This window comes from Ambystoma mexicanum, chromosome 6p, assembly GCF_040938575.1.
Source record: "Ambystoma mexicanum isolate Mex_15411 chromosome 6p, UKY_AmexF1_1, whole genome shotgun sequence".
NCBI classification, from domain to species: Eukaryota; Metazoa; Chordata; class Amphibia; order Caudata; family Ambystomatidae; genus Ambystoma; species Ambystoma mexicanum.
The window spans coordinates 457,810,781-457,829,796 of record NC_090935.1 but is presented as its reverse complement, the minus strand read 5'-3'; the positions used below and the strand labels follow the sequence as shown (position 1 = coordinate 457,829,796).

Here is a 19,016-nt window from a genome sequence, read left to right as displayed (position 1 = left end):
GGTGGTGCTGCAGGACATCAAAGAGCACCAGGTAGCGGATCCAGCATTGGTCCCTCCGTAGATGGCTCATAAGGAAGGGAGTCCACGAAGTCATGGTGGAAGCTTTCCTGAGGGTAGCACCCTTAGGATGGTGTACAGCATAGTAATATGCAGCCTCTTCCAGAAGACGGTACATAACATGAGTGAATGACTTGGGAACATCATTGATACCCACGCACTTTAGATTGAGGCACAATGATGAGTACAAGTAGAGCTCAACAAGTGACATATACTACGCTATTGCAGCACCACCCTTCATCAGTGACAGCGGCAATGAAGGACCGTCGGATAACACACCAGTTTATCAATGGTTAGACTAGCAAGCCACCCTCATGCCCCAATGACTCTGAGCCAGACCAAACATCTTCTTAACCACCCCATGTTCAGCCGCACACAGCCTGACCTGCTGGCACAAATGACCAACAGGGTAACTTTACCACCATTAGCACTGCAGACTCTTTTTGGTCGTGGTAGAATTCATGATTTGGAGCCATTTAGAAAGACAGAGTGACGAGGAATGCAGCCATGCATGTCTTCTGTCAGTCAGGGGCTCTTGATCCCATATCATTGATGTTTGCCATGAGAAAACACATAATGCAGCAAAACCCTACCCTCTTAAAATTGACAGGGCATGAGGGGAGTAAAAGAGTGGAAATTGACAACTTTAAGATCCCAGAAAAATGCAGGGGTCACTCCATTAGTAGGTGGAGACAAATACATTGAATCGGACCCTCCAGTTGGTGAGCATGGTACTAGGATTAAGGAGTAGCACTGCTGTTTGTTAGAGGCAAATACACTGGCCTAGCTATTAAAACATTGGACTACAGTGAGAATAGTAACTATCACACTATCCAAAAGATGTTTTAAACTGTATGTGAACATTCTAGAAGCACATGTTTTAATCCTTTTTTAATAAAAGGTTACCCCGTGACTGCTAAAAAAGTTGTGGGGAAGGGTTACCCGGGTCTCTGTTGTTGGTGTGAAATATGTGCGTGGTGTAATGGTCAAAATGGCCATTGTCAGGTGAATTTTCCTATACTCACAGTGGTCTAATACCATTCCAACAGATTCCATAACATGGCCATCTGAAGCCATTGTTTTCCCTAAAAGGGTATGGCAGTGAATCAGTAAATCTATTGTCAGAATTACACCAACGTTGGCATGAGTATATGGAGTTTACATGTCATCTGTGATATTTTGCAACACACTTAAAAGCTTTAACATGCTCATCAGACTCTGGGCAAGAAGTGGAGGAATATTGTTTAATTAAAAGTCTACAGGTCTCTGATTTACTGCCAAATTAATTTAGCGTTACCAGCCCTGAACCCCATGGCATTAGTAAGGGATTAAGAGTGGTGGTAGAGTGGTCTAAATCCCTACTTTTGGAGTTTAAAGCACAGTAAATCGACTGATATTTAGAGGAAATAAAGGCGCTGGGTGTGAATCATCTACATAACATCCAAACTCAGAATTTAGTGGTGCAGTACAAGTGGTGGTAATTTCCTTGTCAGCAAAGAAGTGGCAGTAAAGGAATTACTGATGCTGTTTTACTGTGCTGCCGAACTTGTATTGAGGACCTATATTGATATGGAACCTTAATTGGCCATTCTTTTGTTTTGCAATTTTAGTACTATTGCTCTTTGGGTTGCAACTGTTATCAGCTCACATCTCTCAATAAGATATAGCCTGTCCTCGGCTTGCTCTACCACCTGATGGCCTGGGTGTTAGTCTTAGCAGTGCAGGGTGGTGGCGTGAGTTATGGTTGCTTAGCTTACCATAACTGGTCAATTTCTGAGGTTTTTCAGTTTTACTTGTAACTATAAAGTCCCTTTTCATTTTCATTGAATTTCATTGGTTTTTATTAGTGCAACTTAACCATAACGTCCCTTTAACAAAGTTTTTTCAGTGAATATATATATATTTAAGGAAAAAACATTAGTCGCAGGACGTTAAGGTGAGAACTTAACACAATAAAACCCCTGAAATTCAGCTAAAGCCACCTTAACTTCATGCACTGCTCTAATGTACCTAACAGATGCTGGTGCCAGAGAGGAGGGGCAAAGTAGGTGCTGCCCGGCTCACAGTTTTCAAGTAACTACCGTAAGTGCTCGATAAAGAGCCATTGCTTTATCGATGGCAGGGGTTGTAAATACACAACTTTTCAACATGGCTAGGCAAAAAGCATGTACCCCCTGTCAGCTGTGATATAATCATTCAAAAGCACTCACAAATGGTGCCAGAATTGCTCGGGATATGCCCGGGTGACTTTAGCATGATGTCCCACAACCACAACCAACAGCCTGAATGTTATGCTATGTTGTAGGTGTTTTAAACCATGCACTATAACCACGTGTGTGGTCCCTTGCACTGTGGCAGATCTGTAAAATAAGTTGTGGGGGTAGGTTATAGTAGGACTGAGCAGGAAAAAAAGAGCAAGAGACCTGTGATGTGCTGTTATCAGCCTCTGTTTGATTTGCACCATTCGCTGAGCAGTCGTCATGTGCTGTTGTGCGAGGCTATGTGTAGTTTGTTTCGTTGTTGCTGTGTAGTGAAGTATGTTTGGTGTGTTGTGCTGTAGAGGTATGGTTGTGATTAGTTCAGAATTTGAGAAGTGTATGCAGAGGGATGAGTTTATTTAGTGGAGTTGGTTAATGGCGATACCCACCGCTATATAAATAAGTCATTATCAATATAGCCTAGAAAGGTTCCTATAAGGAGGGCTGCATAACCACTGTGAGCTAAAGGGTGCAGTAAGTGGTCAAGTAGTGGTTAGAATTTGACTGGATTATGGGGTGGGTGTTGTCATGGTGAGAAAGACCCCTTTTGCAATGGTGCAGACGAGCTGTAAAATGGTGATGTGGAAGGTCGCCCAGAGCCGTGAGAGTGGTTCAGATTTATTCAAAACCTTCCATCCATCATTTTTTTGGTTGCATTTCGTCTCCCTATTTGAGAGAGGTTATTCCCAGATGTCAGTCCCTTGCACGCTGCACCATAGGAAACCAAGCTGCACCTCACTGAGAAGGCCCAACAATGTCTGTGCTTGCTTGGGTTTCCGTGCAGCGGGCACCTAGCAGATCGGCTGGGCTGCTACCATTGGTGGTTGTACATGACTGATTTGCATATGACTGGACCCCTTTGACAATTATGCAGGTGGGCTAAAAGAGTGGGGTAGAAGGTTGTCCAGAGCACTGTCAGTGGTTCACATTTATTCAAACTCTTCCACTCATCACTTCATTGGTTATGGTGAGAAGGATGGACTATGAGGAGGCATATAGATTCAGAAGCAGAATAACAGGGGGTCAAAGCTATTTTTTGGTGACAGATACTAGAGAAGGATTTGCTGCTATTTGCAATATGAAAGTCCTTTTTTAAGGTCATTCCTAAAGATCTTTCCTGTAGCCAGGGAGAATGATCCTACCATGAATACTGTTGTTCACAGTGGAAGGAATTGCTCTAATGTCCAGTGTAACGATATATTATTATGCACCGTAAGCAAGTCAGGGATCTCTTTTCTCTGGAATGAATGTGGTGCACAGTAAAACCGTGTTTTATTTTTACCACCAGATTCTTGTTTAAGGAGGCCTCCAACCTATCTCACACTGTACATCGACACGCACCCCGAGTCACAGTGGACCTGGAACTAGGATAGTGTGTTAGCAATGAATATTTATTCATTTGTGATTTAAAGGAAACATTGAAAGAACAGTTATAAGAACCACCAAGGTGTGGTAATACAGACTACAAAGTATTCTTGGTCATTTAGTACATTAAGACAGCTCAAACATGTAACACCAGGTTACACTCAGATTTTTAATGGCATTTTCAGAAACACTATGAGGCCAGCAATGAATGTGACAATTTGTTTTCGGCACCAGGTAAAATGGGTTTTCACTTTATTAGGACAACTACTATGTGATAGCACACAAAGGTTCTTCGTGCAGCTTAGACTAGAAACAAATAGGACTTCAGAACAGGCTAGCTTTCACACCATAGAAAACTCGATTTTAGTACATGAAACACATGAAGAAAATTAAAGGGGACTGCAATTGTAAATCTGTTATCAGAGTACAGTAGGGGAAGAGGGATAGACTAGGGATAACAATTTTTAAAAGGTTAAGCAACATTTTAGAGAAAAGAAAATGTAAATCATACTTGTTTTTGCTGAGGCTGCAAATGACAGGCACGCTTTAAGCAATGGGGAACTCACATAGGAAAAATGGTTTTCAGGTAAAATGACAAACAAAGAAGATCATTTTTTTTTCCCATGAGGGAATCTCTATGGCAATGCTGAAAAAGATAGGCTTATTTAATCTATTGCTGGGGCTGTATATACTTACAAGGAAAAGGCTATATGTACATCAATGGGTGCCAGGGCTTCACTGCAAGAACAATCAAGGGGTCAGTCAAGGCCTCTCTCTGTCCTACAAAAAGGTTGCACTCCAGCTCTTGGCTTCACTCCAAGATTAGGCCCAATTCTGCAAGGATGGTTCCAGATGTTGGCAGCTGCACACCTCCCCATTTGGTAGGGAGAGCCTCCTCAATTGAGGCTGAGCAACCTATTTATAAGGCAAATTACATCAGTGAGGTGTCATCTTTCTCGCACAATTGATAGGACAATGTTCAAGAGTTCCCTCCCATCAGTGGGCCGATAGGTCCAAAGAAAGTGGGAGTGTTCGGGGAAGCCAAGGGAGGATACCCCATCCATCATCTATCTGGGACAGGGGGTTGGATCTGGATTGTGCACATGGAAATGTCACATTATTACAACTGCCCCTTTTCATCATGTTATGCCACATTTGCCAGAATTTATACTATATTTTTCAGGGAATCGCATAAGCCTTGTTTGATGACTGTGTAACCTATTGTTGCAAAGCTAAAGTATTTTCTCATTTATGCCTGAACTATATTACTGAAAAATCTGGCATTCTGTGGGCGGAATATCTATCACCTGTTACACATGTTCTCAAATTTGTACGGTTGTCACATTTATGCAGAGGTCACAATCATTTTTTTTTTCCATAATGTTTGGTATGTTGGTGTCATCAAAATAATTTTTGGTTCACCAGATGCAGCTCTCAGGCAGCTTTTCAGAAATCCGACCATGACTAGTGTACAATGAATATTTCCCAAGTTATCCCCTAAACAGCATAGTTCATATTATGTGCAATGGTTGTGAAGCTCCACCTTTACTCTGCCCCTCTCATAGAAGAGATCTGGTTTTTAGTTCAGGCGTCAAGAGGGAGGCTTTTCTTTAGGTTAGCCCAATGCTTCAAAGGCTGATGGCCAGTTTTACGATAGACAAAGTGGTTTTTGGTCATAAAACCTGGAGAGCAGGAGCATTCCTCATCTCATCCCCCTGTCAACGGAGCTTGGAAAAGCTAGTTTCACACTTGGGGGAAATTAAACTAAGACTTGCTCTTTTCCCCCCACTGCTGAATAGCATTTTACATTTAATCCAAACTTAGTAAATGCACACAATCTGAACATGTAAACCCTTGCACAGTGGTTACCTGCAAACAGCGATTACAGAAGGGCAACACAATGTATTTTTAAAGACATTAGCTGTACATGTGAATACAAGTGTTGATTTTGAAGGCCCAATTTGAAATTTCTTTGACAATTCATGCCCGGAAACCTTTCATTCTGTTGCATTTTCAAGAAAGGAGTATTGTGGCAAACTAAGCATTCACTGTGTATATTGTATTTCTCCTATTGGTTAATTTGCAAGAGATCTGACGTAAATTGTGAATGTCAAATTCAAAATTGTACATGTGTCTTATAGAAACTGAGAGTCCTTTAAACCTATGTTAGTCAATAGGTGCAAGAAATTTGAATTGATGATATTGTGTGGTGCCACAGCATTGGTGGTTGATGATTTTGTGATTGCCTATGATTCTTTGCAAAAACTGAAAATAAACATATATTCTTACTATACACCGGCCTGGCTCCTAGCTGATTGATAGTAAAGAGGTTATTTTGACGTAGCGTTTTGTTTTACGCCACTTTGCTTGTGGGGGGATGGGTTCCCTGAGTGGAGAGTGACTGTATAATAAACTGTGACAGTTATCCTCTTAACCTTCCTCTCATCAACCTGCTAGCTAACATTTCTCCCTCGCCTCTAACGTGCCTCTGCCTTCACTTCCTCTGCCTCCACTCTAACTCTTCACCCGTCATGGTCACATCCCGAGCACACCTGGCCGTGCCGCCAACCTGCACTTAAAAATGTCCACTGTTTATTGTCCTTAATCTATGTATGTCTACTTATGTATTGTCCACAGTGACTGTTCCATTTATCCCTTTCACAGCCTGATCTTTAGACTTAGGGGTTCACATTGCCTCTGTTTGTAGTTGTTTGTGGTGTTTGTTGGTCCCTATTGCATCTGCTTTTTTGTTTGTATGTGTTTTAGTCCACTCCGTAATCTTCCCTTTTTATGCTTATTCTGAAAGGCTCACCATGTACTTTTCCCTGCTGTTTTTCCCCTTATGTCACCAAACCCATTTTAAAAAGCTCCTCTTGCATTTTCCCTACATTCTTTTCACTGTGTCCCACCAAAAAAAATCAAAGAAAAGTCCTAACACCAGTCTTAATGTATTTTTTTTATTAGTAAGTCCCCTTCACCACTATTTGTGTATTCTGAGAAACATGTCCCATTGTATGAATCTTCTGTGAATCCCTTTTCTTGTCTTTGTCTCTTGTTATGTGTTTTGAATTTGCACATGTCCTTTTATTTGAAGGTAGTGTCAGGAAGGGGGAGGCTGGAGGGGAGTTGAGGATCTGAATAACTCCTCAACCCTTGTGTCAGAGATTGTGGTAGTCAATAAGTGGGGGGAGATGGAGGTCACAGAGGAGCAGCATATGTTCAGATAGGATGTCAAGATCAGAGACTGTAGTTTTCGAGGAGGTGATGAGAATGAGGAGGAAGAGGTGAAAGAGGCTGGTCCTTTGGGGTGGGTCATGTTGGAGTGGAGAATTGTTGGACCATACTCAATGGGTGAAGGAGTTGGTAAGGTGCAGGGGAAGGATATAGCTACCAATCAGCATGAAGATGTAGAAGATACATGGTCACTTTGTGAGTTGCTGCAGTTTCTGAAGAACCCTAGAGATGATGGGGGGATATAGCACACCCAGCAACAGAAAGAGGTGGCCACAGAAGTGGAAGAGAGATGCAAAACCAAAGGAAGAACAAGAAGTGGTGGTGCTGCAGGACATCAAAGAGCACCAGGTAGCGGATCCAGCATTGGTCCCTCCGTAGATGGCTCATAACGAAGGGAGTCCATGAAGTCATGGTGGAAGCTTTCCTGAGGGTAGCACCCTTAGGATGGTGTACAGCATAGTAATATGCAGCCTCTTCCAGAAGACAGTACATAACATGAGTGAATGACTTGGGAACATCATTGATACACACGCACTTTAGATTGACATTAGACTACAGCGAGAATAGTAACTATCACACTATCCAAAAGATGTTTTAAACTGTATGTGAACATTCTAGAAGCACATGTTTTAATCCTTTTTTTAATAAAAGGTTACCTGGTGACTGCTAAAAAAGGTGCGGGGAAGGGTTACCCGGGTCTCTGTTGTTGGTGTGAAATCTGTGCATGGTGTAATGGCCAAAATGGCCATTGTCAGGTGAATTTTCCTATACTCACAGTGGTCTAATACCATTCCAACAGATTCCATAACATGGCCATCTGAAGCCATTGTTTTCCCTAAAAGGGTATGGCAGTGAATCAGTAAATCTATTGTCAGAATTACACCAACGTTGGCATGAGTATATGGAGTTTACATGTCATCTGTGATATTTTGCAACACACTTAAAAGCTTTAACATGCTCATCAGACTCTGGGCAAGAAGTGGAGGAATATTGTTTAATTAAAAGTCTACAGGTCTCTGATTTACTGCCAAATTAATTTAGCGTTACCGGCCCTGAACCCCATGGCATTAGTAAGGGATTAAGAGTGGTGGTAGAGTGGTCTAAATCCCTACTTTTGGAGTTTAAAGCACAGTAAATCGACTGATATTTAGAGGAAATAAAGGCGCTGGGTGTGAATCATCTACATAACACAATTTACCAATACTATTGGCACAAAAGGAACTGTACTGGATACATAGGCTAGATGCAATGGCCCCTCTTGGGCTCAATGAGGATTACTACCTAGGCCCATTTATCTAAAGATATACTGTTTCTTCCTTTTTCTTTTCCTATTTCCTGGATATCTCCATTTAGACCAGATCCTAACTTAAAGACTGTGAACCATTCCAATGGGCAGTTTGTTGGCATCCATCTGAAGGTTACACTGGTCAAAAATGTCCACTAGCTCAATGATTTCATGTAGAAACATCTGACATTTCCACAGATGAGGATTCTCTGTTAAGTAGAATATAACCGAATCATGAGTATGTGAACCACAAATGTGGGCAGTGATTTATCCTATGTTTTGGTTACATACAAAGTTAGACAAAAGCGCTGTTTGTACATTGAGATTGCCTTTTAGGGCTAAAGACATGTTGTTAAGATGTGACCTAACGGACTATGTATCAAGGTACCTTATAACAATCATATTCGTTGGTTAAGACCTTTGCTGTGACCATTTCCATGCTTTCTGAATTGATGTCTTTTCCAGTTCTGGACTATGTCAAACCTGAGAATCTTCTCTAGTGTATCATCTAACATTGACCCTCTCTACTTTTCCAAATACCGATATACATCATGTCATCGTATGCAGTGAGCTCCTCTTAAATACCTTGGCGTACGCCCCTCGCTTCTACGCCTCCCTCGGCCTTTGCCTTCCTTTAGTTGCTGCTCTAGACATACCTATCTTTTAGCTATACCTTGAGTATAGTATTATGACATGTTATCTTTCCATGCAACTTCATGGACAATCTCTAGGTATTTTTTTACATGGCGCTTCCTTTCGCCTAAGATGTTTCTTCCCATGCCCACGGTGTGTTTGCAAGTGGCGTCATGCACGCGTTTGCGTGATGACGTCACAGTGTAAACACTCCTGGGCTGGTGGTCACACACCTTTACCTATTTTTCGCTCTTTCCCCATAATGGCATTATCCGTTTCGGACACGGGCTAATGCCATTTATTTGCGCATACTTGCATCGCGCTTTCACAGCAGCTCTAATAATGACGTATCACGCGCATTCGCGTGATGACGTCATGCTAACAAATAGTACATAATGGCGGCGGCGTTGTAGGAGGAACAGGATTACCTGCCGGTCTCCTGTCTCCTGTCTCCTGTCTGCAACGCTGCACTACGTTAGGTAAGCTATATTACTTTTGGGTTCTGCTGAACCCGCTTTACTCCATCCACATTGCTTTCCTCACCCTGACTTTCTCACATGTTCCTTTTCCTTTGGACTTTCATTTATAGTGTTCAAGCCCTGCACTACTACAAGGCCCTCTGCTTACTTATCCTCTCATACTTCCTATTGATGGGTTCTCCCATTCAGATGACCATTTAAGCATGTAAATGAATCTCTATGGTTGGATTTGCTTCAGACTTCTAACTAACTTTTGACTGAACAGAGGTTTGTTATGCTCTATTTTTTCAGGGTTCCTTGCATACATGAATGACTGGGTTTCCTGTCCCAGACCCCGGCCAGTTCTAATTCATAACTTTTTACATAAAACACACAAGATTAGATTTCTCTCTTTCCTTTTTTCTATTTTGCATACCTTTGGGGATATATTAGTTCCTATTCTTAATTGGTTTGGGATCCACATACCACTAAATTAGGGAATTTATAATTTTTTTAAACAATTAATATCTGCTTTCTTTCTTAAAAGATATATGAATAATTATATGTTGTTTGTTAGTTATTCTTCTGCACTCAGTAAATCTCATACATGTTAACGGTCTAGAGATTGATTTTCTGTACAAAGATCGCGGGACCACTTTCTTTGTTGAGTCACAATGACATTTGGTTAATGTTTTCAGTTGGATTTATACATTACTCTAATTTAAATATTGTGCAAATCTTTTCCTAGAATCATTGTTTTGCCCCTGATGAAGAGTGTCTGTTTCACTCGAAATGCGTTGGGCCTACCACAGCTCCACCACCAAGAATAAAAAATGAAGACTGGTTCTTGTGACCTTAAACGATTGAATGTTGTCTTTTATTAAGAATTTGTTGCTTTCACACTAACACGACTTGTATTAAGACTTTAATGCATAGAGTGACTTTACTATTCTTTCTATAAACGTTGGTCTGGTTATACAGATATTAGAAAGTGTGTAGGGGACGTAAGTTCCTAAATTGGGAACTTATTTTTGTTCTGTTACATTTAGAGCAACCTAGGTGTCAAGGTTGCCTTTCTCTCCTCTGCACCTCTTACCTTTTCTACATACTTCCCTAACTAATTTTAAACCTAACCCTAGTCTTTCATATTTGTTACTCCTGTTACTAGGGTGTGCCTTAGGGTCCTACTCCCTTTTCTTCCGTGGAGAATTGTTGGACCATACTCAATGGGTGAAGGAGTTGGTAAGGCGCAGGGGAAGGATATAGCTACCAATCAGCATGAAGATGTAGAAGATACATGGTCACTTTGTGAGTTGCTGCAGTTGCTGAAGAACCCTAGAGATGATGGGGAGGATATAGCACACCCAGCAACAGAAAGAGGTGGCCACAGAAGTGGAAGAGAGATGCAAAACCAAAGGAAGAACAAGAAGTGGTGGTGCTGCAGGACATCAAAGAGCACCAGGTAGCGGATGCAGCATTGGTCCCTCCGTAGATGGCTCATAAGGAAGGGAGTCCACGAAGTCATGGTGGAAGCTTTCCTGAGGGTAGCACCCTTAGGATGGTGTACAGCATAGTAATATGCAGCCTCTTCCAGAAGACAGTACATAACATGAGTGAATGACTTGGGAACATCATTGATACACACGCACTTTAGATTGAGGCACAATGATGAGTACAAGAAGAGCTCAACAAGTGACATATACTACGCTATTGCAGCACCACCCTTCATCAGTGACAGCGGCAATGAAGGACCGTCGGATAACACACCAGTTTATCAATGGTTAGACTAGCAAGCCACCCTCATGCCCCAATGACTCTGAGCCAGACCAAACATCTTCTTAACCACCCCATGTTCAGCCGCACACAGCCTGACCTGCTGGCACAAATGACCAACAGGGTAACTTTACCACCATTAGCACTGCAGACTCTTTTTGGTCGTGGTAGAATTCATGATTTGGAGCCATTTGGAAAGGCAGAGTGACAAGGAATGCAGCCATGCATGTCTTCTGTCAGTCAGGGGCGCTTGATCCCATATCATTGATGTTTGCCATGAGAAAACACATAATGCAGCAAAACCCTACCCTCTTAAAATTGACAGGGCATGAGGGGAGTAAAAGAGTGGAAATTGACAACTTTAAGACCCCAGAAAAATGCAGGGGTCACTCCATTAGTAGGTGGAGACAAATACATTGAATCGGACCCTCCAGTTGGTGAGCATGGTACTAGGATTAAGGAGTAACACTGCTGTTTGTTAGAGGCAAATACACTGGCCTAGCTATTAAAACATTAGACTGCAGGGAGAATAGTAACTATCACACTATCCAAAAGATGTTTTAAACTGTATGTGAACATTCTAGAAGCACATATTTTTATCCTTTTTTAATAAAAGGTTACCTGGTGACTGCTAAAAAAGGTGTGGGGAAGGGTTACCCGGGTCTCTGTTGTTGGTGTGAAATCTGTGCGTGGTGTAATGGTCAAAATGGCCATTGTCAGGTGAATTTTCCTATACTAACAGTGGTCTAATACCATTCCAACAGATTCCATAACATGGCCATCTGAAGACATTGTTTTCCCTAAAAGGGTATGGCAGTGAATCAGTAAATCTATTGTCAGAATTACACCAACATTGGCATGAGTATATGGAGTTTACATGTCATCTGTGATATTTTGCAACACACTTAAAAGCTTTAACATGCTCATCAGACTCTGGGCAAGAAGTGGAGGAATATTGTTTAATTAAAAGTCTACAGGTCTCTGATTTACTGCCAAATTAATTTAGCGTTACCAGCCCTGAACCCCATGGCATTAGTAAGGGATTAAGAGTGGTGGTAGAGTGGTCTAAATCCCTACTTTTGGAGTTTAAAGCACAGTAAATCGACTGATATTTAGAGGAAATAAAGGCGCTGGGTGTGAATCATCTACATAACATCCAAACTCAAAATTAAGTGGTGCAGTACAAGTGGTGGTAATTTCCTTGTCAGCAAAGAAGTGGCAGTAAAGGAATTACTGATGCTGTTTTACTGTGCTGCCGAACTTGTATTGAGGACCTATATTGATATGGAACCTTAATTGGCCATTCTTTTGTTTTGCAGTTTTAGTACTATTGCTCTTTGGGTTGCAACTGTTATCAGCTCACATCTCTCAATAAGATATAGCCTGTCCTCGGCTTGCTCTACCACTTGATGGCCTGGGTGTTAGTCTTAGCAGTGCAGGGTGGTGGCGTGAGTTATGGTTGCTTAGCTTACCATAACTGATCAATTTCTGAGGTTTTTCAGTTTTACTTGTAACTATAAAGTCCCTTTTCATTTTCATTGAATTTCATTGGTTTTTATTAGTGCAACTTAACCATAACGTCCCTTTAACAAAGTTTTTTCAGTGAATATATATATATTTAAGGAAAAAACATTAGTCGCAGGACGTTAAGGTGAGAACTTAACACAATAAAACCCCTGAAATTCAGCTAAAGCCACCTTAACTTCATGCACTGCTCTGATGTACCTAACAGATGCTGGTGCCAGAGAGGAGGGGCAAAGTAGGTGCTGCCCGGCTCACAGTTTTCAAGTAACTACCGTAAGTACTCGATAAAGAGCCATTGCTTTATCGATGGCAGGGGTTGTAAATACACAACCTTTCAACATGGCTAGGCAAAAAGCATGTACCCCCTGTCAGCTGTGATATAATCATTCCAAAGCACCGACAAATGGTGCCAGAATTGCTCGGGATATGCCCGGGTGACTTTAGCATGATGTCCCACAACCACAACCAACAGCCTGAATGTTATGCTATGTTGTAGGTGTTTTAAACCATGCACTATAACCACGTGTGTGGTCCCTTGCACTGTGGCAGATCTGTAAAATAAGTTGTGGGGGTAGGTTATAGTAGGACTGAGCAGGAAAAAAAGAGCAAGAGACCTGTGATGTGCTGTTGGCAGCCTCTGTTTGATTTGCACCATTCGCTGAGCAGTCGTCATGTGCTGTTGTGCGAGGCTATGCGTAGTTTGTTTCGTTGTTGCTGTGTAGTGAAGTATGTTTGGTTTGTTGTGCTGTAGAGGTATGGTTGTGATTAGTTCAGAATTTGAGAAGTGTATGCAGAGGGATGAGTTTATTTAGTGGAGTTGGTTAATGGCGATACCCACCGCTATATAAATAAGTCATTATCAATATAGCCTAGAAAGGTTCCTATAAGGAGGGCTGCATAACCACTGTGAGCTAAAAGGCGCAGTAAGTGGTCAAGTAGTGGTTAGAATTTGACTGGATTATGGGGTGGGTGTTGTTGGTGAGAAAGACCCCTTTTGCAATGGTGCAGACGAGCTGTAAAATGGTGATGTGGAAGGTCGCCCAGAGCCGTGAGAGTGGTTCAGATTTATTCAAAACCTTCCATCCATCATTTTTTTGGTTGCATTTCGTCTCCCTATTTGAGAGAGGTTATTCCCAGATGTCAGTCCCTTGCACGCTGCACCATAGGAAACCAAGCTGCACCTCACTGAGAAGGCCCAACAATGTCTGTGCTTGCTTGGGTTTCCGTGGAGAGGGCACCTAGCAGATCGGCTGGGCTGCTACCATTGGTGGTTGTACATGACTGATTTGCATATGACTGGACCCCTTTGACAATTATGCAGGTGGGCTAAAACAGTGGGGTAGAAGGTTGTCCAGAGCACTGCCAGTGGTTCAGATTTATTCAAACGCTTCCATTCATCACTTCATTGGTTATGGTGAGAAGGATGGACTATGAGGAGGCATATAGATTCAGAAGCAGAATAACAGGGTGTCAAAGCTATTTTTTGGTGACAGATACTAGAGAAGGATTTGCTGCTATTTGCAATATGAAAGTCCTTTTTTAAGGTCATTCCTAAAGATCTTTCCTGTAGCCAGGGAGAATGATCCTACCATGAATACTGTTGTTCACAGTGGAAGGAATTGCTCTAATGTCCAGTGTAACGATATATTATCATGCACCGTAAGCAAGTCAGGGATCCCTTTTCTCTGGAATGAATGTGGTGCACAGTAAAACCGTGTTTTATTTTTACCACCAGATTCTTTGTTTAAGGAGGCCTCCAACCTATCTCACACTGTACATGAACACGCACCCCGAGTCACAGTGGACCTGGAACTAGGATATTGTGTTAGCAATGAATATTTATTAATTTGTGATTTAAAGGAAACATTGAAAGAACAGTTACAAGAACCACCAAGGTGTGGTAATACAGACTACAAAGTATTCTTGGTCAATTAGCACATTAAGACAGCTCAAACATGTAACACCAGGTTACACTCAGATTTTTAATGGCATTTTCAGAAACACTATGAGGCCAGCAATGAATGTGACAATTTGTTTTCGGCACCAGGTAAAATGGGTTTTCACTTTATTAGGACAACTGCTATGTGATAGCACACAAAGGTTCTTCGTGCAGCTTAGACTAGAAACAAATAGGACTTCAGAACAGGCTAGCTTTCACACCATAGAAAACTCGATTTTAGTACATGAAACACATGAAGAAAATTAAAGGGGACTGCAATTGTAAATCTGTTATCAGAGTACAGTAGGGGAAGAGGGATAGACTAGGGATAACAATTTTTAAAAGGTTAAGCAACATTTTAGAGAAACGAAAATGTAAATCATACTTGTTTTTGCTGAGGCTGCAAATGACAGTCACGCTTTAAGCAATGGGGAACTCACATAGGAAAAATGGTTTTCAGGTAAAATGACAAACAAAGAAGATCATTTTTTTTTCCCATGGGGGAATCTCTATGGCAATGCTGAAAAAGATAGGCTTATTTAATCTATTGCTGGGGATGTACATACTTACAAGGAAAAGGCTATATGTACATCAATGGGTGCCAGGGCTTCACTGCAAGAACAATCAAGGGGTCAGTCAAGGCCTCTCTCTGTCCTACAAAAAGGTTGCACTCCAGCTCTTGGCTTCACTCCAAGATTAGGCCCAATTCTGCAAGGATGGTTCCAGATTTTGGCAGCTGCACACCTCCCCATTTGGTAGGGAGAGCCTCCTCAATTGAGGCTGAGCAACCTATTTATAAGGCAAATTACATCAGTGAGGTGTCATCTTTCTCGCACAATTGATAGGACAATGTTCAAGAGTTCCCTCCCATCAGTGGGCCGATAGGTCCAAAGAAAGTGGGATTGTTCGGGGAAATCAAGGGAGGATACCCCATCCATCATCTATCTGGGACAGGGGGTTGGATCTGGATTGTGCACATGGAAATGTCACATTATTACAACTGCCCTTTTTCATCATGTTATGCCACATTTGCCAGAATTTATACTATATTTTTCAGGGAATCGCATAAGCCTTGTTTGATGACTGTGCAACCTATTGTTGCAAAGCTAAAGTATTTTTTCATTTATGCCTGAACTATATTACTGAAAAATCTGGCATTCTGTGGGCGGAATATCTATCACCTGTTACACATGTTCTCAAATTTGTACGGTTGTCACATTTATGCAGAGGTCACAATCATTTTTTTTACCCATAATGTTTGGTATGTTGGTGTCATCAAAATCATTTTTGGTTCGCCAGATGCACCTCTTTGGCAGCTTTTCAGAAATCCAACCATGACTAGTGTACAATGAATATTTCCCAAGTTATCCCCTAAACAGCATAGTTCATATTATGTGCAATGGTTGTGAAGCTCCACCTTTACTCTGCCCCCTCTCATAGAAGAGATCTGGTTTTTAGTTCAGGCCAAGAGGGAGGCTTTTCTTTAGGTTAGCCCAATGCTTCAAAGGCTGATGGCCAGTTTTACGATGGACAAAGTGGTTTTTGGTCATAAAACCTGGAGAGCAGGAGCATTCCTCATCTCATCCCCCTGTCAACGGAGCTTGGAAAAGCTAGTTTCACACTTGGGGGAAATTAAACTAAGACTTGCTCTTCCCCCCCACTGCTGAATAGCATTTTACATTTAATCCAACCTTAGTAAATGCACACAATCTGAACATGTAAACCCTTGCACAGTGGTTACCTGCAAACAGCGATTACAGAAGGGCAACACAATGTATTTTTAAAGACTTTAGCTGTACATGTGAATACAAGTGTTGATTTTGAAGGCCCAATTTGAAATTTCTTTGACAATTCATGCCGGGAAACCTTTCATTCTGTTGCATTTTCACATTTCCTTGTAGATTCTTGTAGCTTAAAGGATTCTTCTGTGATGTGATGCTTATGGACAGAACTCCAGTTCATTAGTTGCACCTTTTGCACACATTCTTAAGGAGCATATCTTTAATTGAAAGGGAAAAACTGATTTTTACATGTAATTATTAATGTCACAGTGAAAGCTCCTTTCAGTTGCGCAGGGATGCCCACAATCTTGGCACTTTTATTTACATGTTGTACACTGCAGTTTCTGCCAATATGGTCTCAGCTTTTCCAGACCTTTTACAAATGTTTTATTAGTTATTTCCCTCATGTGAGTCAAGGAACATTTTCAGGCATCTCAAAGCTTTGATGCCTAAATTCGCTTATTTTTATTTTTACATTGCACGGCCTGATTATCATGTTAACTGAAACCAGGCCTTTTAGTGCAGGGAATGTTCCTCCACTGACTCCGGCCTTTAGTTAAGGTGTTTTAGCGCTATTTCACCACACACCAGAAATGAAGCCTAATGTGGGGAGGATATGAATTCTCCTATGGTAGGGGTCTGCAGCCCATGGATCTCCAGATTTTTTGGACTACAACTTCCATGATCCATTATCACTAACTATGATGGCTAGGGCTAAAAGGAGATCTAGTCAAAATATCTGAATAGCAAAATTTTGCACAGCCTTGTCATATTGGATTTGTGAGCTGCTAGAGGCAGGCTATGTATGGCTAGAGCACAGTGCTAATCCAGGCTGCTAGAATATAAAATCCAAATAGAGAGGAGAAAACCAAAAGGGGGGGTTTGTTGTCTTGCAAGAGAGTGCACTCTGAATATGCTGCTGAACTATGTTTTTTTATATAATTACTATGAATAATGTTCTAATTTAGCATGTGTAATCCAGCATCTCTCATATCATATATCTGCATATGATATCTAGTCATAAGGGTATCATGTCAGAGATCAGATAACTGATATGCTCAAAGAGGATTGTCTAAGTTTACAGTCTAATTGTTAAACTTTGACATGGATTCTTGGCTCAGAGATGCTCACCTTCTTTCTAGTGTATCCCAGAAGAGTGGTGCTTTGTAGTTACTATTCCTTGTCACATATTTCTGGGGTTTCAGATAGCTCAACGCTTCCTAATCACTTGATGGAATCTTTTACAGGTTGTAATATTTTTAGCTTCATGAAGGCCATGATGTTTCATGCGCATGATATTACAGTGTTTGATTATTCCTTCCAATAAAGATGAACCTTACACACAAACCTGTCATAGGTGTTCTGGATCAGTGGGCTTACGTTGCTGATTTATTACAGATGTTATACAGACTTCTGTAGCCCCACAATACTCACCCGCCAAATTCTCCACCTGAACAGACCAACAAACAGTACTTGTTTCTTCTAGGACCCCAGCCAATTTTTCAAAGGCAAAAAGTACAAGATGCAATGGTCACTTTGGAAGGCATCACTAGAGATGAACTGCACAGTCACTTTACCTTTGGTAATTAATACAAGAAAATCACAAAAACACACAACTGCTTAACACAAACATTAACTATTCTTTTCTCTTCTCTTAATGGCAATGAATGCATTGTTATCCTGTCACAAACCACCCAAATCATCAATCATGTTAGGAAGCCACCAGGATGTTTATAGAAAGTCAACGGCCTACACAGAATCAAGAAATGGCAATTTTATGATTCAGGTATTGGATGCATTCCTAAATTTAAAACAGTATTCCTATATGCCCTACATCTGCCAAAGGGACTCAGGCAGCCAAGTTGTATATTATATTATAAAGATCTGGGCAATAAGATCAACTCCTTAAGTCAAAGTTTCTGAAGTCCCTGTGGATTCGACCAAATCACCTGTCATATGAATGGCTCAACACAAACCACCCACTCAAAGGTGCACCAATACCACAGTAGATGCTACACAGTTCAGAGCACTCAGATTTGCAGCAGGTTTGCCTACCCATGTACATCTTATGTATGAATGTCCTTTAGGTTTCATTTGCATGCATTGCGCCTTTATTTCCAGTGTAGGAATATATGTGGCATTACAACTGAGAAATATGATTTCACTTACCTAGGTAAGATGCCAGGGGTTCATTCTTTTCTGCAGTTTTGGTTCTAAAGGTATCATTTTTTGGAATTTCGAAAGTGCCATTCTTCAGCATGACTACTGTTCCGTTCCAGTCATATGCACCAACAGCTCCAAGCATGACCGAATCCTTATTAGAGATATAATGATATACATTTCAGATATGCGCAGTAGCAGCAGATAAGCACAACATTTGGACCATTATCCATCATTGACAATTCTCATTTTTCATACATACATATATATATATATATATATATATATATATATATATATATATATATATATATATATATATATATTCAGTGAAAAAACTTTGTTAAAGGGACGTTATGTTTCCAAGTAAAACCGAAAAACCCTTGAAATTCACCAGTTATGGTAAGCTAAGCAACCATAACTCGCGCCACCACCGTGCACTTCTAAGACTAACACCCAGGACATCAAAGATGACATCACAAATGTCATTGATGACATCACTGATGACATCACATGTCTGGCTCAGTCTTTTTTCTTTTGCTGACATAT

General features: G+C 41.1%; 1 protein-coding gene across 2 annotated transcripts in view; it reads right to left on the bottom strand.

Moving 5' to 3' along the window:
- ITGA1 (integrin subunit alpha 1) overlaps nt 1-19,016 on the bottom strand; it is a 1,202,180-nt gene that overhangs the window by 534,079 nt on the left and 649,085 nt on the right. For both annotated transcript variants that reach the window (XM_069627258.1, XM_069627257.1), the window contains exon 11: nt 18,477-18,621. In XM_069627258.1, the coding sequence (XP_069483359.1) occupies nt 18,477-18,621 (145 nt within the window). The remainder of the gene's footprint in view (nt 1-18,476; nt 18,622-19,016) is intronic.